Source organism: Oncorhynchus keta, chromosome 20 (genome assembly GCF_023373465.1).
Source record: "Oncorhynchus keta strain PuntledgeMale-10-30-2019 chromosome 20, Oket_V2, whole genome shotgun sequence".
NCBI classification, from domain to species: domain Eukaryota; kingdom Metazoa; phylum Chordata; class Actinopteri; order Salmoniformes; family Salmonidae; genus Oncorhynchus; species Oncorhynchus keta.
Window position 1 is genome coordinate 36,496,246 of NC_068440.1, and position 24,352 is coordinate 36,520,597.

At 46.1% G+C, this 24,352-nt stretch overlaps 1 protein-coding gene across 5 annotated transcripts in view; it reads left to right on the forward strand.

The window, feature by feature from the left end:
* The window catches only part of LOC118399010 (zinc finger protein 40-like), a 69,095-nt gene that overhangs the window by 37,228 nt on the left and 7,515 nt on the right, over positions 1-24,352 (forward strand). For all 5 annotated transcript variants that reach the window (XM_052472759.1, XM_052472760.1, XM_052472761.1 and 2 more), the window contains 4 exons: positions 5,719-11,561; positions 11,725-11,861; positions 11,979-12,154; positions 18,196-18,282. In XM_052472759.1, the coding sequence (XP_052328719.1) occupies positions 6,204-11,561; positions 11,725-11,861; positions 11,979-12,154; positions 18,196-18,282 (5,758 nt within the window). In that variant the 5' untranslated portion in view covers positions 5,719-6,203. The remainder of the gene's footprint in view (positions 1-5,718; positions 11,562-11,724; positions 11,862-11,978; positions 12,155-18,195; positions 18,283-24,352) is intronic.

The following is a 24,352-nucleotide window of genomic DNA, read 5'->3' on the forward strand; positions in this document are numbered from 1 at the left end:
TCTGACATGTACTGTCAACTGTGGGACCTTATATAGACAGGTGTGTGCCTTTCCAAATTATGTTCAATCAATTAAACTTACCCCAGGTGGATTCCAATGAAATTGTAGAAACATCTCAAGGATGATCAATGGAAACAGGATGCACCTGAGCTCAATTTCGAGTCTCATAGCAAAGGGTCTGAATAATTATGTAAATAAGGTATTGCTGTTTTTTAAATGTTTTTTTTATACATTTGCAAAAAATTCTAAAAACCTTGTCGCTTTGTCATTATGAGATATTGTGTGTAGATTGATATGGAGAAAAAAATGTATTTAATCAATTTTAGAATAAAGCTGTAAACTTAACAAAATGTGAAAAAAGTCCAGGGGTCTGAATACTTCCCCACTGTACCCCACGTCAGTCAACTCAGCGTTTTCTTGTTTTCTGCGTTATGAATGCAACAAACGTTTTAATTGGTCAATCACAGTAGTCATGAGGCGGACTAATGCAAAGGCATGTTTACTTGAGTGGATTATGCTAACGGTAGACAAACAGAGAGATGTACTGGTCAGATGGTCCTATAGTCCAATTTCTTTGAACTAGTCGATATAGGATTGCATCCCCAATGGCACCCTATTCCCTATGAAGTGTGCACTATTTTTGACCACCAGGACCAATGGGACTCTATTTAGGTTATAGTGTGCTGTTTGGAACATTGCCATAGTCTAAATATGTTCTCATGCATGCCTTGAAGTCTGTAAGGCTGTTCCTTAGCTAGGAAGCTCAGTGTGAGTATGCCAAGGAGATTACTAGACTTGGAGGGTTTCCGGTATTTCCTCTATCCCATTAAATCCCCCTGATCCCCCTACACAGGATGTATCCCACATGGCACCCTATTCCCTTTTTTTAGTGCACTACTTTCAACCAGGGCCTATAGGGATCTGGTCAAAAGTAGTGCACTATATAGGGAATAGGTTGATGTATGGGATACACTTGTAGAAAAGCCTAGTCTTCCAGGTTTTTACCATAGATCAGAAGGCACTGCTTCTTCAGTGCTGGAAATGGCCCCTTGTGAGAGAACTATTTTTCTGACCTGCTAATGAAGTGTACTGTGATGTAACAGTTCTTGTAAAGAACATGATGTGATGGCGGACAGGGTTATAGCTCTGAACCCGGCCCTGAGCTTACCTGATTCAACTATACTCTGAGAACTAGGATGAACCACTCCTTACCTCATCTCACATGAATCTCAGAAACGCCCATCTTTATTTATAGACTGTATAAGCTTGCTCTGACTGTTTCTCCCTTTTGAATGAGGTTGGTTAGGGTTATGTGTTGAAGGGAGAGGATTCGGATCTAACAATATATAGAATACCTAAATCCCCTCTGCAAATACACCAGCTGATGATGTCACCTGGCCTGTCAATCACAGGTTAATCCCCCCCTGGAAAGGCACGGTTAAAAGCAACTTTACTCTATCAATAGGTGTTGCTATACCTGGACGCTATGACACACCCCTTTCTTCATTTCTGAATGGCCACGGTTCTTTCTTGACCTCCAGTCATTTTCCCCCTTGCATTCTAACTCACAGCCATTCTGTTATTATATATGATGAGATATTAATATAATAATATATAGTATAATATATATATTCATATGAGCTAAAGCACGGTTGATAATGAAGCACATTTATCACAAGTGCAGATAAGTGATTTATAAGCTCATTAATTTATAAAACCAAATGTAACTTAGGGCCAATATACACTGCTCAAAAAAATAAAGGGAACACAATGTAACTCCCAAGTCAATCACACTTCTGTGAAACCAAACTGTCCACTTAGGAAGCAACACTGATTGACAATACATTTCACATGCTGTTGTGCAAATGGAATAGACAACAGGTGGAAATTATAGGCAATTAGCAAGACACCCCCAAATAAAGGAGTGGTTCTGCAGGTGGTGACCACAGACCACTTCTCAGTTCCTATGCTTCCTGGCTGATGTTTTGGTCACTTTTGAATGCTGGCGGTGCTTTCACTCTAGTAGTAGCATGAGACGGAGTCTACAACCCACACAAGTTGCTCAGGTAGTGCAGCTCATCCTGTGTCTGTCAGCGTAGTGTCCAGAGCATGGAGGCACTACCAGGAGACAGGCCAGTACATCAGGAGACGTGGAGGAGGCCGTAGGAGGGCAACAACCCAGCAGCAGGACCGCTACCTCCGCCTTTGTGCATGGAGGAGCAGGAGGAGCACTCCCAGAGCCCTGCGAAATGACCTCCAGCAGGCCACAAATGTGCATGTGTCTGCTCAAACGGTCAGAAACAGACTCCATGAGGGGGGTATGAGGGCCCAACATCCACAAGTGGGGGTTGTGCTTACAGCCCAACACCGTGCAGGACGTTTGGCATTTGCCAGAGAACACCAAGATTGGCAAATTCGCCACTGGCGCCCTGTGCTCTTCACAGATGAAATCAGGTTCACACTGAGGATGTGACAGACGTGACAGAGTCTGGAGACGCCGTGGAGAACGTTGTCCTGCCTGCAACATTCTCCAGCATGACCGGTTTGGTGGTGGGTCAGTCATGGTGTGGGGTGGCATTTCTTTGGGGGGCCGCACAGCCCTCCATGTGCTCGCCAGAGGTAGCCTGACTACCATTAGGTACCGAGATGAGATCATCAGTCCCCTTGTGAGACCATATGCTGGTGCGGTTGGCCCTGGGTTCCTCCTAATGCAAGACAATGCTAGACCTCATGTGGCTGGAGTGTGTCAGTAGTTTTGCAAGAGGAAGGCATTGATGCTATGGACTGGCCCGCCCGTTCCCCAGACCTGAATCCAATTGAGCACATCTGGGACATCATGTCTCGCTCCATCCACCAACGCCCCCATTGCACCACATACTGTCCAGGAGTTGGCGGATGCTTTTAGTCCAGGTCTGGGAGGAGATCCCTCAGGAGACCATCCGTCACCTCATCAAGAGCATGCCCAGGCATTGTAGGGAGGTCATACAGGCACGTGGAGGCCACACACACTACTGAGCCTCATTTTGACTTGTTTTAAGGACATTACATCAAAGTTGGATCAGCCTGTAGTGTGGTTTTCCACTTTAATTTTGAGTGTCACTCCAAATCCAGACCTCCATGGGTTGATACATTTGATTTCCATTTATCATTTTTGTGTGATTTTGTTGTCAGCACATTCAACTATGTAAAGAAAAAAGAATTTAATAAGAATATTTCATTCATTCAGATCTAGGATGTGTTATTTTAGTGTTCCCTTATTTTTTTTGAGCAGTGTATATCAGGATGTCAAGGACTAGGAATAGGAATCTTGACGTCATTTGTGGGTAATGGGGAAATACCTTTCTTAAAGCCATGAAATCATGACAGGGTGACCACAAGGCCAGGTTTAGAGGTTCTGGGCCAGCCCTCAATGGGTGTGTCCGGTTTGAACAGTAGATTCTTTATTTTGTTGGGTAACAGACTGACAGCACACCCACGGGAGAAGAACTGCAATTTGAGTTATGTGGTAACGTGTATTTCATTACTACCTGTTGTTTCCCTGACTGTATTGGATTTGATGTATTCATATGACATGCTACTAATTAGCGCTGGTAACATTGATTAGCGCTGGTAACATTGATTAGCGCTGGTAACATTGATTAGCGCTGGTAAAATTGTTTTGGGCTGGTAACATTGATTAGCGCTGGTAACATTGTTTTGGGCTGGTAACATTGATTAGCGCTGGTAACATTGATTAGCGCTGGTAACATTGATTAGCGCTGGTAATATTGATTAGCGCTGGTAACATTAATTAGCGCCGGTAACATTGATTACCACATTGATTAGCGCTGGTAACATTGTTTTGGGCTGGTAACATTAATTAGCGCTGGTAACATTGATTAGCGCTGGTAACATTGATTAGCGCTGGTAACATTGATTAGCGCTGGTAACATTGATTAGCGCTGGTAATATTGATTAGCGCTGGTAACATTGATTAGCGCTGGTAATATTGATTAGCGCTGGTAACATTAATTAGCGCTGGTAACATTGATTACCACATTGATTAGCGCTGGTAACATTGTTTTGGGCTGGTAACATTGATTAGCGCTGGTAACATTGATTAGCGCTGGTAACATTGATTAGCGCTGGTAACACTGATTAGCGCTGGTAACATTGATTAGCGCTGGTAACATTGTTTTGGGCTGGTAACATTGATTAGCGCTGGTAACATTGATTAGCGCTGGTAACATTGATTAGCGCTGGTAACACTGATTAGCGCTGGTAACATTGATTAGCGCTGGTAACATTGTTTTGGGCTGGTAACATTGATTAGCGCTGGTAACATTGATTAGCGCTGGTAACATTGATTAGCGCTGGTAACATTGATTAGCGCTGGTAACACTGATTACCGCTGGTAACATTGATTAGCGCTGGTAACATTTATTAGCGCTGGTAACATTGATTAGCGCTGGTAACATTGATTCTCTCAGTGCAATGAGGGATTGACCTCATTACTGACTGTGTACTATAACAGGGAGAAACCTAGAGAGGAACCAGGCTCTGGCTGTGCCGGGTGGAGATTATAACAGTACGTGGTCATGTATGCATATGTAAATGTGTTTACGTTACCATTGCATTAAGGTAAATATTGGAGATCAGTATGCTTTTATTCATCTATCCTCAACTAATCCACCGCATCATAATGAAAGGGGAAAATGGTAAGGGATGTTTTGAAAAAGGAGTGGGAAAGACGAAGAGGGGAAGAGAGAGCGAGAAAGAGAGGCAGAGGGTGGGAGGAAAGGGTGGGTTTTAAACATACTGTATTGATGCGTGGGCCTCAGTGGCTACAGACACACAGGAGAACTTCCAGAGCCCAAAACACAAAGCCTCATCTGTGGAGCTGTTCGAAAGGCAGCGAGCGGGTAAAGCTTGGCTAGAGTTGGTGTTGAGGACCAGAGGTTTTACTGAACGACCGACAGACACAGACAGTGATTTGCTGCAAGCCTTAAAAACACTGATACACAGGTAGAGTACAGACATTTATCTTTGTGGTAGAAAGACGGATACTTAATGCAACTGGTTATGTAAACATTGCTGTGGTGGTGGTGATGATGATTCGTTTTATTTTGTGAAATAGCCTCGTGGTTAGAGCGTTGGACTAGTAACCGGAAGGTTACAAGTTCAAACCCCCGAGCTGACAAGGTACAAATCTGTCGTTCTGTCCCTGAACAGGTAGTTAACCCACTGTTCCTAGGCCGTCATTGAAAATAAGAATTTGTTCTTAACTGACTTGCCTGGTTAAATAAAGGTAAAATAAAAAATAAAAAATTGATTATCATGTTCTGAATATTTTTGTGCAGGATGAAAAATAAATTAGGAATATGCCTGCAACACAACATTATTTGGATGAGACTGTCAGAAAAATGTGAGAGGAATTCCATACATTGAGGAAGTAATGAACTTCACTTCCAATTTATCAAGAAACTGATGCTTGGTAGCACAGTTGGCAGGGTCATTTCTTCTAACACAGACCAAAACCAGATTTTTATCTGGTTGATGAATATCATAGCAGGGAATCATGTCTATTCTCAGTAAAGATCCTCATAGCATATGGGAATATTTTTATTTTTGCAGAAACTATCAACTTTATTTTAATATTTATTATTTTTTTATTTTTTTATTTAGGTTTTAATATTATTTCAATATGAATGTTAATTTCTTTTTTTGTTTGCTTCACAGGGATCAATGAGTGTGGTCGAACAAGTGCAGATAACATAAAGGGACTGAAGAGGAAAAAGGTTGTGACAGAGAACCAGCTGAAGAAAATACCCAAATCTCCTGTGAAGAAGCCCTTACAGTCCAAGACCTCTGTGGCAACACTCCAAGGTACCTCGTCCAAGGAGGCTGTGAACTCCTGCTCCAATCCCGACAGCCCCTCTCGAAACCCTGCCAGCTCACCAAGCCGGAACAGAGATACGGAGTACCTTCGGCCTGTTGCTGAATCCTCTGAGGGAGTGACATCATCCATTGACAGTGACAGGCTGAAGCAAAAGGAAGCGTCTTCCTCAAAGCCACAGTCTCTTGATCCGGTCAGTGGTAAAGAGGGGTCTGCCTCTGGTGTTGGGGAATCTGAGCAGCTCAAGGACCGTAAGAGCGGCAAAACTGGATGTGAAGGTGACGCTACTTACCACACCAGCGCTCCCCTTGAGGTCTTGCTCAAGGCTATGGAATCAGATTTCAGCTCCTTGGCAGAAAGAAACACACGTGTTCCAGTCACATCTGTTGGAAAACCAAGTCAAACTCTTTCTGCCCAGTTTATTAGTGAATTGAATGCTATGCCAGCTGTACATTTTGGACTCCAAACTCAGCCTGGCCATATGCAAACTTACTTTGTAAATAAACAAGAGAGCTACACCACCATGCAGGCCTCTACCCAGGCTACTGCCTTGCAGAATTCACAGCATGCTACACAGTATTTCAGCAACCGGGAAAAGCCTGTTCTACAAATGAGCTTCAGTACTGGGCTCTCTGCTGCCCGTACTCATACACCTATTCCATCTGGCTCCAATTCCTTACCCAAGAGCCAGCCACCGGTGGTCCACACATGCCAGTCCCTATCTGCCAGTGTCCCCAGTACCATTCAAGTCCCTGTTACACCTGGTTACAACCCAGTCCATATGGCCACAGTTGTAAACTTTGGTCTTGAACAGATGTGTAGCAGCTCCCCAAAGCACCAGAAGCCTAAGAAGCAGGGGAAGTATGTGTGTGAATACTGCAGTCGGGCATGTGCAAAGCCTAGTGTGCTCCTCAAGCACATCAGGTCCCACACAGGAGAACGTCCCTACCCATGTGTTACATGTGGCTTCTCATTCAAGACCAAGAGCAATCTGTACAAGCATAAGAAATCCCATGCTCACGCAATAAAACTGGGGCTTGTGGCACGTTCCGACTCTGGAAGTGGGTCCCTCTCTGTGGAGTCTGACAAAGCACCCGGAACACATTCAGATGTAGAGGAAAGCGGGGACAGTGACGAGGAAAGTAGCACAGCGGACCTGGACCCTGACTCGTCACAAGGCAGCGTTGCAGCGTTCTCTGAGAGCAGTTTGCAGAGTGCAGGCACAACACAAGGCAACCATGGGGATGCAGGGGACCTATCGGCTGTTTTCGAAACGCTTAAACCAACGACGAGTCAGAGGAGCTACGAGTCCAAAGGGACAGCTGGCCTCCCGAAAGTAGTCGTCTATCCTGTTAATGTCTCGCCTCAGCGGGCGGACAGTCCAAGAGTCGCAGACTGTACCCCTGAGCAGGCTACTGCCCAAAGGCAAAGGGACTTCCAAACGGCACATCTAAGATCCAGCATCACCGTCCTGTCCTCCTTGAAAGAGGTGGATTGCACAATCTCCCTGCAGGATGCAAGAAGTGAGGATGAGGATCAACAGTGTAGGTCCCCACCAGGAGGCGGACATGGTCTGCTTCAAAGGCAGCAGGCCACAGACTTTTCTCAGCAGCAGCAGGGCAAGTGTCTGCTTAGTCCCCGCAGTTTAGGCAGCACAGACTCTGGGTATTTCTCACGTTCTGAAAGCGCAGACCAGGCCATGAGTCCCCCGAGTCCCTTTGTAAAGCTAACCCCACCAACAGGCATGGATGTCACCAAAAATGCACTTCCTAATCTCCCTGCAGTGGTTGCCACTGTTATGAATGTGGCTTCCGTGGAGAAGCCACATGTTGTGCAAGGACAAATGCGTCCACCATTAGTAACAAAAGCACTCTCTCTCGAAGAGCGGATCTCAAAGTTAATATCAGACAATGAGGCAGTGGTTGACGACAAACAGCTGGACAGTGTCAAACCAAGAAGGACTTCTCTTTCCAGGAGAGGTAGCATAGACTCCCCCAAATCTTATATATTTAAAGACTCTTTTCAGTTTGACCTTAAACCAATGGCGAGAAGGTCAAGTTCCAGCTCAGACATACCCAAGTCCCCATTCACCCCTACAGAAAACTCTAAGTCAGTATTGCTATTGTCTGTTCCTAATCAGTATCCACCGATGGACTGTTTACCAATAACAAGAAGTAATTCTATGCCCACAACACCAGGGCACACGGGTCTCCCACCAAACGTTACCCAACAACCCCACATACTACGGATCTGCCAGTCTTTTGATGAAAAAATGAGTTCCTTAAACGATGATGTGTTTTCATCTGCTCCCTCGACCCCAAATCCAGCGATACATTCTCGTACCCTTGTACGGCAAGTAGCAGTGGAACATTTCTCCACAAGTGAGGTCCTTACATCAGTCCGTTCCATGGATGAAGGTTACCATGGTTCTAGCGTTTCCACTGTGACAATGCAAAGGAGCAGGTCTTTTGAGCATGCACAAGACCCAAACCGAAAGCCTCTGCAGAGCAAAGGCACAATGTATGAGTGTGAGACCTGTCGTAACCGGTACCGAAAACTAGAAAACTTTGAAAATCACAAGAAATTCTATTGTTCAGAACTTCATGGTCCGAAAAACAAGCTGATGTCTGTCAGAGAGACTGAGCTGGATGTTTTTCAGCGTGGCATGCAGCAGCCATTAGTCCCCAGAACAACAGGTATTTCAGGCATAATGGACCAACAGCAATCAATTAGAAAAAGAAGGAAAATGAAGAGTGTTGGTGACGATGATGACCAATCACCAACTGACACCAATCCCCCATGCTCTGTTAGTTTTGATTCTTGCCAACTATCAACAGCCAGTTCAGGTAGGACATTTTCTCAGCACTCTATCATGGTTGATCTACTGCCTAAAAGCAACCCACCACAAATACCTCAAATACAGCTAATAGCAGGAGTTACAGATGCAACAGAATCAAGACTGTCACCGATCAGAGAAACCCAGGTTAACACCTCTGGTAAAGAAAGAGGCGACCTACAGAGGCAAGGCAGTGGTACATCAGTTATCAGACATACCAACTCTCTGAGCAGGCCCAATTCATTTGAGATCTCTGAATCTATTGACAGAGCCTCTCCAGTTGATTTCCTGGACAAAGATGGCCATAGCGCAGGAAAAACTAAGGAAGATGCTACAGCCAATCTTTCATTAGAGAGCTATCATGAAAAGATGTCCATACCTAAATGTGCCAACCAGGGAGGGATGGAAAACCGTGTTGACCGCACATTAGCAGCAGTGGCTGAGAGCTGCGCTGCTGTCCAGCAGTCTCGCCTGGTTCGCCAAAACAACATTCCTGAAATCCTGGTCACAGAGGAACCTGATCGGGTGCATGACGGTCATAGCACTGAGCAAGGGGAAAAGGCTGCAGATACATTCAACTGGCCCCAGAGGAGCGAGAGCCTGTCCAAGCTACCCACAGAGAAGCTTCCACCCAAGAAGAAGAGAATCCGTCTGGCTCAGATGGAGCACTCCTCTGGAGAATCCAGCTTCGAGTCCTCACTGTCTCGAAGCCTCAGCAGGGACAGTAGCCTGTCAAGATGTTCCAGCGTATCAGCCTCCTTCGACTGGGACGAGCCATTCAGGTCCGAGAGCCCCTCCAGAGGAGAATGTGCCAACAAAATCTGTGAGCTTCAAGGGCTACCAATAGCCTTCAACACCCTAGGGGTCCCTGGCATGATGAGACGTGCTGCCTCAGAACAGATCAGTTGCACTCAACCCTCAGTGGAGATATCTTGCGACTATCGCAGCAAGTCCTTTGACTGTGGCAGTGGGTCTCCCTGCAGGTCTCTGCCACCCAACAGGTCAATGTCACCAATGGAACTGCGAAAGAGTGCTCAAACCTCCTCGTCTCCGCATGTACCTCTCATTGAAAGGCGAAGGGGACCACTGGTTCGCCAGATGTCTTTAAAGATTGGGCCGGAGAGTCAGCAACATGTTGGGAATCATGCCATCGCTGTCCAGAGGCTCCCCACTGTAATCTCTATATCTCAGCAGAGGCCTCAACAGATGCAACAGACTGCCAACAATCCTCCCATTGCCCAAACTTTTATTTTGCATTCTGGAGAAACTCTCCTGCAGCACAATGAAAAAATGGTGCAAAGCATTAACCTGGGCAGCCAAAGTCAACTGCCTCAAGTTCATGGTCTTCCACACCCTTGGCACCTAACATCGAGGGTTCAGACATGCCAAAATAGTCAGCAATCTGCAGTTAATGTCATGATCAGCCAAGAAGATGCCCAGAGCAAGTCTGCTGACTGTCAAGACAAGAAAGGCTTTGTACCCAAGTACCAACTGCGGTGTCCTGCTCTGAGATCAAGCAAAACACACTCTTCCACACAGGGTACTCAGACAACCATGCCCGTCTTGACAATACCGATTGCCAACCGGATGCAAAGTGTGTCAAAGTCTTCAGATGTTCTCCACAATGTCTATGTGGCACAACCGTGTCATCAGATTGTAGGGAATAAGACACAGTCGATAGTATTGCCTTTAGGCCTACAAAACATCCAACCTTCTCAAAACCAACCACGTGCTCCCCAATTGCCACAGATCCTGATAACCCATGAGCTGATGCACCCTTCCCCCTCTGTGGCCAGTAAAGGCAGCCTCTACAACCTTCATGTTGTAGATACGGACACAAAGACTGTACCAGATATGAACAAGGACAGGCCTCCAGCATCTGCTGGCCTTCAAGTAAAACACAGTTTAGTTTCCAATACCCAGAACCATTTTGGTGAAACTCAAATAGCTCCCTCCCTGGGCTCCTTACACTGCACCCAGAAAATGGCAGCTGTGACCCTCTGTCCACAACAGGAGCCCATTGCCTCAAGCAAGAGAATGCTCTCCCCTGCCAATAGCTTGGACATCGCCATGGAAAAACATCAGAAGCGAGCAAAGGATGAACATGGTGCGGCATGCCTCACTGACGGCAGGTCCGTCAACTACCTGAACTCCAACATGGCAGAGGTGACTAGGCAACGGAAGCTAATGCTAGTCCGGCAGGTGTGCGCCACTGAATCAGCAGACAGTCCCATTGAAACTGTGGCTCCCCCACTGCAACACGAGAAACCAGAGGATGAAAAGTATGCCCGGACTCCTAATAACCGCAAGACTACGACACCTGAAAGCACCGGACAGGATGAACCATCTACTGTAGTTGCTCAATTACAGCCAAGCTTTGCATTAACCACCTCTCTAGGAAGTCACGTCTCCTCCGTGCCAGCGAACGACTGCCTGAAGCCTCAAGACAAGAGCGAGGAACAGAAATTGCCCCCTGCCAAGTCTCCCATTAGACCCTTGACTTTCCATGGACAGGTGAAACTTGCCTCATCTGTATCTGTGGTCAACACACGAGACAGCCACCGCCTGTCTTTCCCCAGCCTGAAAACTACCACCACCTTCACCTGGTGTTACCTGATGAAGAGGAAGCCTCTGCATGTTCCCCAGATGGACCAGAAGATCTCGGCCTACTCCACCTGGGCAGTGAGCCCCAACAACCCCCACCCACTGGGTCTGCCCACCAAGGTGGTGATGTCTCTCTTCAACTCCAAGCAGAACTCAAAGAAAATACACTACACAGAGGCCATAACAACATGTATGAAATCAGACATCTTGGCCTATTCAAGCAAGCTGAAAGACGTCATGCCGAAGGTTACAGCCATTTTGCACATTTATTTATATTTGTATTATCAGTGTTCAATGTTCTAATTCTTAATCCAATCAATTTGATCCATAATTTTATGATGGAAAATTTGTGAAGGGGCCTTGTTATCACATTATCTTAGCTATTTTCTCAAATCAACTTACTCCCTAGGTCCTAAAGCAGCAGAAGTCTCTAACAACTGAGAATAACAGCAAAGTGAAACCTGAGACTCAGGTGAGCAGTGAATCAGACAAGGATTCTTCCGCATCCAAACTAGAGCCACGGAGAGTCAAGATATTTGATGGAGGGTATGTAATCCCAGCCATATTAAAAATATTTCACATTTATTTGATTAAATAATGTAAGGATTTTAGTTGTTTGGTTAATACACAGGTTATTTCTCACCTCTTCTGTCAACCGTGCAGATTCAAATCTAACGAAGAGTATGTGTACGTGCGCGGGCGGGGTCGTGGTAAATACATCTGTGAGGAGTGTGGGATCCGTTGCAAGAAGCCCAGCATGCTGCGTAAACACATCCACACCCACTCTGACGTACGACCCTACCACTGCACCCACTGCAACTTCTCCTTCAAGACTAAAGGTCAGTGCTGACGGCAGCAGCAGCGTGGTCTGGCTTATGATAAACTAATCAATAGCTGTTACACTACGTGACCAAAGGTATGTGGACATCTCGTTCTAAAATCATGGGCATTAATATGGAGTCGGTCCCTTCTTTGCTGCTATAACAGCCTCCACTCTTCTGGGAAAGGCTTTCCACTTGATGCTGCCGGGGGACTGACTTCCATTCAGACACGAGCATTCGTGAAGGCAGGTATTGATGTTGGGCGATTAGGCCTGGCTTGCAGTCGGCATTCTAATTCATCCCAAAGGTGTTCGATGGGGTTGAGGTCAGGGCTCTGTGCAAGCCAGTCAAGTTCTTCCGCAAAGATCTCAACCAACTATTTCTGTATGGACCTCGGTTCGTGAATGGTGGCATTGTCATGTTCAAACAGGAAAGGGCCTTCCCCAAACTGGTACCACAAAGTTGGAAGCACAGAATTGTCTATAAGCTGTAGTGTTAAGATTTCCCTTCACTGGAACTAAGGGGCCTAGAAAAAGGGACCATGAAAAACAGCTCAGCCATGGAAGTTCTCCTACTTAAAAAAATTGAGAGAGGCCTGTAATTTTCGTCATAGGTACACTTCAGCTATGACAGACAATATGAGAAAAAAAGATCCAGAAAATCACATTGTAGGATTTTTAATGAATTTATTTGCAAATTATGGTGGAAAATAAGTAGTTGGTCAATAACAAAAGTTTATCTCAATACTTTGTTATATAGCCTTTGTTGGCAATGACAGAGGTCAAACGTTTTTACGTTTTTACCAAAGAGTTATGTTTTGGTTTCATCTGACCATATGACATTCTCCCAATCTTCTTCTGGATCATACAGATGCTCTCTAGCAAACTTCAGACAGGCCTGGACATGTACTGGCTTAAGCAGAGGGACACGTCTGGCACTGCAGGATTTGAGTCCATGGCGGCGTAGTGTGTTACTAATGCTAGGGTTTATTACTTTGGTCCCAGCTCTCTGCAGGTCATTCACTAGGTCCCCCCGTGTGGTTCTGGGATTTTTGCTCACCGTTCTTGTGATCATTTTGACCCCACGGGGTGAGATCTTGCGTGGAGCCCCAGATCGAGGGAGATTATCAGTGGTCTTGTATGTCTTCCATTTCCTAATAATTGCTCCCACAGTTGATTTCTTCAAACCAAGCTGCTTACCTATTGCAGATTCAGTCTTCCCAGCCTGGTGCAGGTCTACAATTGTGTTTCTGGTGTCCTTTGACAGCTCTTTGGTTTTGGCCATAGTGGAGTTTGGAGTGTGACTGTTTGAGGTTGTGGACAGGTGTCTTTTATACTGATAACAAGTTCAAACAGGTGCCATTAATACAGGTAACGAGAGGAGGACAGAGGAGCCTCTTAAAGAAGAAGTTACAGGTCTGTGAGAGCCAGAAATCTTGCTTGTTTGTAGGTGACCAAATACTTATTTCCCACCATAATTTGCAAATAAATTCATTTAAAAAATCCTACAATGTGATTTTCTGGATCTTTTTTTCACATTTTGTCTGTCATAGTTGAAGTGTACCTATGATGCAAATTACAGGCCTCTCTCATCTTTTTAAGTGGGAGAACTTGCACAATTGGTGGCTGACTAAATACTTTTTTGCCCCACTGTATTTATATAGGTTATATCTGACTGTAACTTCATTATGAACCCACCTTTATAAATGTCAGGTGTATTTAAGCAATAAGGCCCAAGGGGGTGTGGTATGTGGCCAATATACCATGACTAAGGGCTGTTCTTAGACACAACGCAAACCACAGAGGTGCCTTATTGCTATTATAAACTGGTTACCAATGTAATTAGAGCAGTACAAATAAATGTTTTGTCATACTGGTGGTATACGGTCTGATATACCACGGCTGTCAGCCAATCAGCATTCAGAGTTTTAACCACCCAGTTTATATTATACATTAATTCAATGGGTGAAAGAAAGTAGATGCCATTTCTTACCGGTACAGGACACCCAAGTGTGCCTACACATTTATTTTTATACTACAAAAATTACAGGGTAGCCTACTATGCTGACGCTGACAAACAAACGGATCAATAAAAATGATTTTGTCTAATCCATATAATCGGCCTACGGAAAGAGGAGACACAAATACAATATGACGTCCATCTCATCTGGAGGAGGAAATGAAAACGAACAAAAGTGGCACTGATCCATTGATAAAGACAGTGACTATGCACACACTCACCGAGGATATGGCCGATGTTCTCCACTGGCACCAATAAGACAGGCTACTGTTTGCTCAATTAAGTTAGGAATTTTGATAACTAAAAGACAGATTGGAGGCTTTTCATTGTCATCTCTTTACAGCAATAGCCATTTGCTTTCCAAACTGTTTTTTTTCCCCGTGATTTTGTATTTTTAAATATTGCGATACGCCAGGCTGCATCTGTCTGCTTTTCACTGACAGTCACAACTGAACAATCATCTATTTGGTATTTGCAGCTCTGCCCAAACTGCACGCCCTTCTGACTAGACTATGTGATTTAAAATGATCCACTTTTCTTTTCTTTTTTTAAAGAAGCAAATGTTCCTCTGTGGCCAAATCATCTGAGGTAGTAGGCTGTTTTAACTGTTTTACTTAGTTCTTCATAAACAGCTAATTAGGCTATATGCTTTTGGCAATTTAATTCTATTTACTTTAGGGAAAGCTTCCCCTGGCCTTATAGACCCGCTGCCTATGCCTTTCAATGTGGCAGAAACACAACCAGTCATGATGTTTTCATCTGATTGTTAAGTGATTGTTTGACAAAAGCTGCTCCTCTAGGCTACCCATGCTCATTCGTCCACTCACAAAATAATTTCAGCATCCACATCCCAACAAGGCACTCTGTGCACTCGCAATTTGATGAATGGAAAGAGACATTGTGATGATATTCTGCGATTGTCATTAGGCCTAAACCTGTAGCATGAATTGATGCATCCACTGTTGTCCACGCGCACCTCGGGTCTCGGCCAATCATCTCCGACTTGTCCTGCATGCATCTCGGCCACTCGTCTCCACCTTGACAAAATCCAAGTCAAGGTTTCCAGGTTTCCAGGTTTCCAGGTTTCCAGTCAATTAGCTAGTTGTCATGCAGTACTATTAATAGTGTAATAACGTATCGTTTTTTTTTGGCATGTTGTTATTGTGATAGAACTTGAGCCTATCAGGACGGCTTACCCACTACTATTCATTTTACTTTACACCTTTTGGTTTACAATACTAGCAGGTAGCCTAGTGGTTAGAGCGTTGGGCCAGTAACCAGCAGATAGCCTAGTGGTTAGAGCGTTGGACTAGTAACCAGCAGGTAGCCTAGTGGTTAGAGCGTTAGACCAGTAACCAGCAGATAGCCTAGTGGTTAGAGCGTTGGACTAGTAACCAGCAGATAGCCTAGTGGTTAGAGCGTTGGACTAGTAACCAGCAGATAGCCTAGTGGTTAGAGCGTTGGACTAGTAACCAGCAGATAGCCTAGTGGTTAGAGCGTTGGACTAGTAACCAGCAGGTAGCCTAGTGGTTAGAGCGTTGGGCCAGTAACCAGCAGATAGCCTAGTGGTTAGAGCGTTGGACTAGTAACCAGCAGGTAGCCTAGTGGTTAGAGCGTTGGGCCAGTAACCAGCAGATAGACTAGTGGTTAGAGCGTTGGACTAGTAACCAGCAGGTAGCCTAGTGGTTAGAGCGTTGGACTGGTAACCAGCAGATAGCCTCGTGGTTAGAGCGTTGGACCAGTATCCAGCAGATAGCCTAGTGGTTAGAGCTTTGGGCCAGTAACCAGCAGGTAGACTAGTGGTTAGAGCGTTGGACTAGTAACCAGCAGGTAGCATAGTGGTTAGAGCGTTGGACTAGTAACTAGCAGGTAGCATAGTGGTTAGAGCGTTGGGCCAGTAACCAGCAGGTAGCCTAGTGGTTAGAGTGTTGGACCAGTAACCAGCAGGTAGCCTAGTGGTAAGAGCGTTGGGCCAGTAACCAGCAGGTAGACTAGTGGTTAGAGCGTTGGACTAGTAACCAGCAGGTAGCATAGTGGTTAGAGCGTTGGGCCAGTAACCAGCAGGTAGACTAGTGGTTAGAGCGTTGGACTAGTAACCAGCAGGTAGCATAGTGGTTAGAGCGTTGGACTAGTAAACAGCAGGTAGCCTAGTGGTTAGAGCATTGGGCCAGTAACCAGCAGATAGCCTAGTGGTTAGAGTGTTGGACTAGTAACCATCAGGTAGTCTAGTGGTTAGAGTGTTAGACTCGTAACCAGCAGGTAGTCTAGTGGTTAGAGCGTTGGGCTAGTAACCAGCAGGTAGTCTAGTGGTTAGAGCGTTGGGCCAGTAACTAGCAGGTAGTCTAGTGGTTAGAGTGTTGGACTAGTAACCAGCAGGTAGTCTAGTGGTTAGAGTGTTGGACTAGTAACCATCAGGTAGTCTAGTAGTTAGAGTGTTGGACTAGTAACCAGCAGGTAATCTAGTGGTTAGAGCGTTGGGCTAGTAACCAGCAGGTAGTCTAGTGGTTAGAGCGTTGGACTAGTAACCAGCAGGTAGTCTAGTGGTTAGAGCGTTGGACTAGTAACCAGCAGGTAGTCTAGTGGTTAGAGCGTTGGACTAGTAACCAGCAGGTAGTCTAGTGGTTAGAGCGTTGGGCTAGTAACCAGCAGGTAGTCTAGTGGTTAGAGTGTTGGACTAGTAACCAGCAGGTAGTCTAGTGGTTAGAGTGTTGGACTAGTAACCAGCAGGTAGTCTAGTGGTTAGAGCGTTGGACTAGTAACCAGCAGGTAGTCTAGTGGTTAGAGCGTTGGACTCGTAACCAGCAGGTAGTCTAGTGGTTAGAGCGTTGGGCTAGTAACCAGCAGGTAGTCTAGTGGTTAGAGCGTTGGGCCAGTAACTAGCAGGTAGCCTAGCATGACTCTCGACCTTCGCCTCTCCCGAGACCTTGCGGGAGTTGTAGCGATGAGACAAGACAGTAACTACTAAACAACTGGATACCACGAAATTGGGGAGGAAATTAATTCATTTTTTAAAAATCTGTCGTTCTCCCCTTGAACAAGGCATCACTGTTCCTATGCCGTCATTGAAAATAAGAATGTGTTTTTAACTGGCTTGCCTAGTTAAATAAAGGTAAAAAAATACATAAAAAATAAATAAAAAGTGTGAACATTTAACTGGACAGATACTTTTTGTTTGATCGTCTACCAGTAACTGACGGCAGCAGCAGGCTGTATGCACTGAAAACACTGTTGATATTTTGTTGGACAAGGAAACACGCATTGTGAGCCCAATTTACGCACTGTTCAATGAAATTGAAGGATAGTTCATTTAGAATGAGGGCATATAATTCCACTTAATTACTCAATTCCTACATTTCAAGGCGCTTTTTAATTTCCGCTGAGTTTCGCTCTAATCTTTTTCCTGTTATAAACCTAGGTCGCTTTGAAGACTTTGTCTCTTTCCGTCGCTTAATAGAAGACGGTACGATTCACCGTTCCGTCTACACACGCAACACTGCAGAACAGTAACATAACTCCGTGTCAGCACAACATCCCACGTTCCCTTTACTCACCCATTTACATGCTGACTGCCCAGAGACCGTGCTTTTGTCTCATATGGCGCTCTAGTCCCTACATAGTGCACTACTTTTAACCAGAGTCCTATGGGCCCTAGTCAAAAAATAGTGCACTTTAAAGGGAATAGAGTGCCATTTGGGACACAACGTGTTCTCAGTCTTACGTAGGCTCCTCCTGTGCTGTGTAAGCCCCTCCCACCTCAACAAACCTTCCAAAATGTTTTTTAAAATAAACCCCGTATCGGTAAGTAGGTTACTATGTGATTTTAGGTTTTCATTTCAGAATGCTCCTCAACTTCTAAAGAGCATCTCATTTTATATTGTTGCTATGGCATTGATGTTACAAATAAAATATTATTATATTTTACTCTGCTAGTAAGCAAGCATTTCACTGCTAAAGTCTACCCCAGTTGTATTCGGCCCATGTGACAAATACCATTTTCTTTTCTTTTGATGTTTCTAATAAATCTGAATCTCTTCCCACAGGGAATCTGACCAAGCATATGAAGTCCAAGGCACACAGTAAGAAGTGTATGGAGATGGGTGTGGAGGACCAGGATACAGAAGACTCGGGTACTTCACATATCGACATCCACCCACTGTACTGTAAAACACACAGGCATACTTACGTAAGGGCATATGTTCTGGGAAGACATACATAGTTGTTCTGCCTGTTTATAATGGGAATTCACCACAGAGTCTGTAAAACACACTGACATAGGGGCATATGTTCTGGGAAGACATACATAGTTGTTCTGCCTGTTTATAATGGGAATTCACCACAGAGTCTGTAAAACACACTGACATAGGGGCATATGTTCTGGGAAGACATACATAGTTGTTCTGCCTGTTTATAATGGGAATTCACCACAGAGTCTGTAAAACACACTGACATAGGGGCATATGTTCTGGGAAGACATACATAGTTGTTCTGCCTGTTTATAATGGGAATTCACCACAGAGTCTGTAAAACACACTGATATCAGGGCATATGTTCTGGGAAGACATACATAGTTGTTCTGCCTGTTTATAATGGGAGTTCACCACAGAGTCTGTAAAACACACAGGCATACTGACATAGGGGCATATGTTCTGGGAAGACATACATAGTTGTTCTGCCTGTTTATAATGGGAATTCACCACAGAGTCTGTAAAACACACTGACATAGGGGCATATGTTCTGGGAAGACATACATAGTTGTTCTGCCTGTTTATAATGGGAATTCACCACAGAGTCTGTAAAACACACTGATATCAGGGCATATGTTCTGGGAAGACATACATAGTTGTTCTGCCTGTTTATAATGGGAGTTCACCACAGGGTCTGTAAAACATACTGATATCAGGGCATATGTTCTGGGAAGACATACATAGTTGTTCTGCCTGTTTATAATGGGAATTCACCACAGAGTCTGTAAAACACACAGGCATACTGACATAGGGGCATATGTTCTGGGAAGACATACATAGTTGTTCTGCCTGTTTATAATGGGAGTTCACCACAGGGTCTGTAAAACATACTGATGTCAGGGCATATGTTCTGGGAAGACATACATAGTTGTTCTGCCTGTTTATAATGGGAGTTCACCACAGGGTCTGTAAAACACACAGGTTTACTGACGTATGTGCTGGGGTGACTGTTATGAAGCCCATTCATCAGCGCTCTCATTGAGAGCATAAAGCAAACAGGAATAAACACATTCCTCTTAGGTCAAAAGGTTATTACAGATTTCTAGTCATATTTTAGATTTTTTTTCAGTGTCAGATCTCTTAATCCACACAGATCCCCTAGCTAAACTGGGATTAGCTAACTCCGGTTAAAGCCTTTGTTTATAACACAAAATGTGAATTTGATTAGGAAGGTTTATGAAACAGCTTTTGTTTAAGAGGTGGCTGTTTACACTCCGTGTCTTCCCTGTCATTTTGATTTAAATCAAGAGACGCTGTGGGTTTCAGACTCCTTACAGTGTGTGTAACTGGATAACGCCTCACACAGACACATTCGCGCTCGGACAGAAGCTCAATGTATCATCATCAGGGTGAATCCAACACTTCTCTCTCTCCTATGCCTCTAGTAACAGAATCACCCTTCCACATTCCTTTTGATAGTTGTCCTGATAATGACTATGCACCACTATGAAATGCCGAATGTCACTGTCTGCGTTGTGATGTCACTGCTAGGGTCCTAGTTAGACATTCTAAATCCAGCTTGTTCTCCTCTTTACTGGGAGGCGTGTGGGCGGCATGCACAGGCAGCATTTAGGGAGGGGTAATTGCTGTGTCTAATTTTACACAAATGGAGAGCGGGAGAGAGAAAGGAAGAGAGAGGAAGAGATAATGATAGATAGAGAGGGAGAGAGGTAGAAAGGAGGAGAGAGATGAGAAGAGCGTGAGACGGGAAGACATCAATAGAGAGAACGAGAGAGAGAGAGCGAGAGAGAGAGAGCGAGAGTGTGAGAGAGAGAATGAGAGAGAGAATGAGAGAGAGAGAATGAGAGAGAGAATGAGAGAGAGAACGAGAGAGAGAGAAACGAGAGAGAACGAGAGAGAGAGAGAACGAGAGAGAGAGAGAACGAGAGAGAGAGAGAGAATGAGAGAGAGAGAGAGAACGAGAGAGAGAGAACGAGAGAGAGAGAGAGAGAGAGAGAACGAGAGAGAGAGAGAGAGAGAACGAGAGAGAGAGAGAGAACGAGAGAGAACGAGAGAGAGAGAGAACGAGAGAGAGAGAGAGAACGAGAGAGAACAAGAGAGAGAGAGAACGAGAGAGAGAGAGAACGAGAGAGAGAGAACGAGAGAGAGAGAGAACGAGAGAGAGAGAGAGAACGAGAGAGAGAGAACGAGAGAGAGAGCGAACGAGAGAGAGAGCGAACGAGAGAGAGAGCGAACGAGAGAGAGAGCGAACGAGAGAGAGAGCGAACGAGAGAGAGAGCGAACGAGAGAGAGAGCGAACGAGAGAGAGAGCGAACGAGAGAGAGAGCGAACGAGAGAGAGCGAACGAGAGAGAGAGCGAACGAGAGAGAGAGCGAACGAGAGAGAGAGCGAACGAGAGAGAGAGCGAGCGAACGAGAGAGAGCGAGCGAACGAGAGAGAGAGCGAACGAAGAGAGAGCGAACGAGAGAGAGCGAGCGAACGAGAGAGAGAGCGAACGAACGAGAGAGAGAGCGAGCGAACGAGAGAGAGAGAGAAGCGAGCGAACGAGAGAGAGAGCGAACGAGAGAGAGAGCGAGCGAACGAGAGAGAGAGCGAGCGAACGAGAGAGAGAGCGAGCGAACGAGAGAGCGAGCGAACGAGAGAGAGAGCGAGCGAACGAGAGAGAGAGCGAGCGAACGAGAGAGAGAGCGAACGAGAGAGAGAGAGCGAGCGAACGAGAGAGAGAGAGCGAGCGAACGAGAGAGAGAGAGAGCGAACGAGAGAGAGAGAGAGAGAGCGAACGAGAGAGAGAGAGAGCGAACGAGAGAGAGAGCGAGCGAACGAGAGAGAGCGAGCGAACGAGAGAGAGCGAACGAACGAGAGAGAGCGAGCGAACGAGAGAGAGCGAACGAACGAGAGAGAGCGAGCGAACGAGAGAGAGAGCGAGCGAACGAGAGAGAGAGAGAGCGAACGAGAGAGAGCGAACGAGAGAGAGAGAGAGAGAGAGAGAGAGAGAGAGAAGAGAGAAGAGAGAGAACGAGAGAGAACGAGAGAGAGAGAGAACGAGAGAGAGAGCGAGCGAACGAGAGAGAGCGAACGAGAGAGAGAGAGAGAGAGAACGAGAGAGAGAGAGAACGAGAGAGAGAGAGAACGAGAGAGAGAGAGAGAACGAGAGAGAGAGAGAACGAGAGAGAGAGAGAGAACAAGAGAGAGAGAGAACGAGAGAGAGAGAGAAGAGAGAGAGAGAACGAGAGAGAGAGAGAGAACGAGAGAGAGAGAGAACGAGAGAGAGAGAGAACGAGAGAGAGAGAGAACGAGAGAGAGAGAACGAGAGAGAGAGAGAACGAGAGAGAGAGAGAACGAGAGAGAGAGAGAACGAGAGAGAGAGAGAACGAGAGAGAGAGCGAACGAGAGAGAGAGCGAACGAGAGAGAGAGCGAACGAGCGAACGAGAGAGAGAGCGAACGAGAGAGAGAGAGCGAACGAGAGAGAGAGCGAACGAGAGAGAGAGCGAACGAGAGAGAGCGAACGAGAGAGAGAGCGAACGAGAGAGAGAGCGAGCGAACGAGAGAGAGAGCGAGCGAACGAGAGAGAGAGCGAACGAACGAGAGAGAGAGCGAACGAGAGAGAGAGCGAGCGAACGAGAGAGAGCGAGCGAACGAGAGAGAGAGAGAGAGAGAGCGAGCGAACGAGAGAGAGAGAGAGCGAGCGAACGAGAGAGAGAGCGAGCGAACGAGAGAGAGAGCGAGCGAAGAGAGAGAGCGAGCGAACGAGAGAGAGAGCGAGCGAACGAGAGAGAGAGCGAGCGAACGAGAGAGAGCGAACGAGAGAGAGCGAGCGAACGAGAGAGAGCGAGCGCGAACGAGAGAGCGAGCGAGCGAACGAGAGAGAGAGAGCGAACGAGAGAGAGAGAGCGAGCGAACGAGAGAGAGAGAGAGAGAGAGCGAATGAGAGAGAGCGAGCGAACGAGAGAGAGCGAGCGAACGAGAGAGAGCGAGCGAACGAGAGAGAGCGAGCGAACGAGAGAGAGAGAGCGACGAACGAGAGAGAGCGAGCGAACGAGAGAGAGCGAGCGAACGAGAGAGAGAGAGAGAGCGAGCGAATGAGAGAGCGAGCGAACGAGAGAGAGAGAGAGAGCGAGCGAATGAGAGAGCGAGCGAACGAGAGAGAGAGAGAGAGCGAGCGAATGAGAGAGCGAGCGAGCGAATGAGAGAGCGAGCGAGCGAATGAGAGAGCGAGCGAATGAGAGAGCGAGCGAACGAATGAGAGAGCGAGCGAATGAGAGAGCGAGCGAACGAGAGAGAGAGAGAGCGAGCGAACGAGAGAGCGAGCGAATGAGAGAGCGAGCGAACGAGAGAGAGAGCGAGCGAACGAACGAGAGAGAGCGAGCGAACGAACGAGAGAGAGCGAACGAGAGAGAGCGAACGAGAGAGAGCGAACGAGAGAGAGAGAGAGCGAACGAGAGAGAGCGAACGAGAGAGAGAGCGAACGAGAGAGAGAGCGAACGAGAGAGAGAGAGCGAACGAGAGAGAGAGCGAACGAGAGAGAGAGAGCGAACGAGAGAGAGAGAGAGAGAGAGCGAACGAGAGAGAGAGAGCGAACGAGAGAGAGAGAGAGCGAGCGAACGAGAGAGAGAGAGAGCGAGGAGAGAGAGCGAGGGAGAGAGAGCGAACGAGAGAGAGCGAACGAGAGAGAGAGCGCGAACGAGAGAGAGCGAACGAGGAGAGAGAGAGCGAACGAGGGAGAGAGAGCGAAGAGAGAGAGAGAGCGAGTGAACGAGAGAGAGAGAGAACGACAGTGAGGCTGAAAAGCTTTTTATGGTTCCGGGCCGGTACTGAGAGGATATTTGTTTTTATCCTTCTGCCTGTGGTGGCCTGTAAGGGTGTGAATGTGAATCACCAGTCCTTAAATGCTAAAGTGCATCCCAAATGGAAACCTATTTCTTACATAGTGCACTATATAGGACATAGGGTGCCATTTTGGACAGACTCACTATGTACCCAGTCTTAATGCTATTCCTTGGCAGACTTTCTTACTGTGGGGATGGATATAGTCTGTACCAGATATCTGATTTTCAAAGCCCCCACGTGAATGTTGGTTAATATCTGAACATATTGACACCGCTGTCTCAGATCAATGTTGGTTAGTCGTGGCCAAAAGTTTATATTCATTTCCACAAAGTCTGCTGCTTCAGTGTCTTTAGATATTTTAGTCAGATGTTACTATGGAATACTGAAGTATAATTACAAGCATTTCATAAGTGTCAAATACTTTTATTGACAATTACAATTAAGAGTCAATATTAGTAGTGTTGACCCTTCTTTTTCATAACCTCTGCAATCCGCCCTGGCATGCTGTCAATTAACTTCTGGGCCACATCCTGACTGATGGCAGCCCATTCTTGCATAATCAATGCTTGGAGTTTGTCAGAATTTGTGGGTTTCTGTTTGTCTACCCACCTGTTGAGGATTGACCACAAGTTTTCAATGCGATTAAGGTCTGGGGAGTTTCCTGGCCATGGACCCAAAATATCTATGTTTTGTTCCCGAGCCACTTAGTTATCACTTTTGCCTTATGGTAAGGTGCTCCATCATGCGGGAAAAGGCATTGTTCGTCACCAAACTGTTCCTGGATGGTTGGTAGAAGTTGCTCTCGGAGGATGTGTTGGTATCATTCTTTATTCATGGCTGAGTGAGCCCACTCCCTTGGCTGAGAAGCAACCCCACACAGGAATGGTCTCAGGATGCTTTACTGTTGGCATGACACAGGACTGATGGTAGCGCTTGTCTTCTCCGGACAAGCTTTTTTCCGGATGCCCCAAACAATCGGAAAGGGGATTCATCAGAGAAAATGACTTTACCCCAGTCCTCAGCAGTCCAATCCCTGTACCTTTTGCAGAATATCATATGGCTTCTTTGCTGCCCTTCTTGACATCATGTTCACCTCACTGTGCGTGCAGATGCACTCACACCTGCCTGCTGCCATTCCTGAGGAAGCTCTGTACTGGTGGTGCC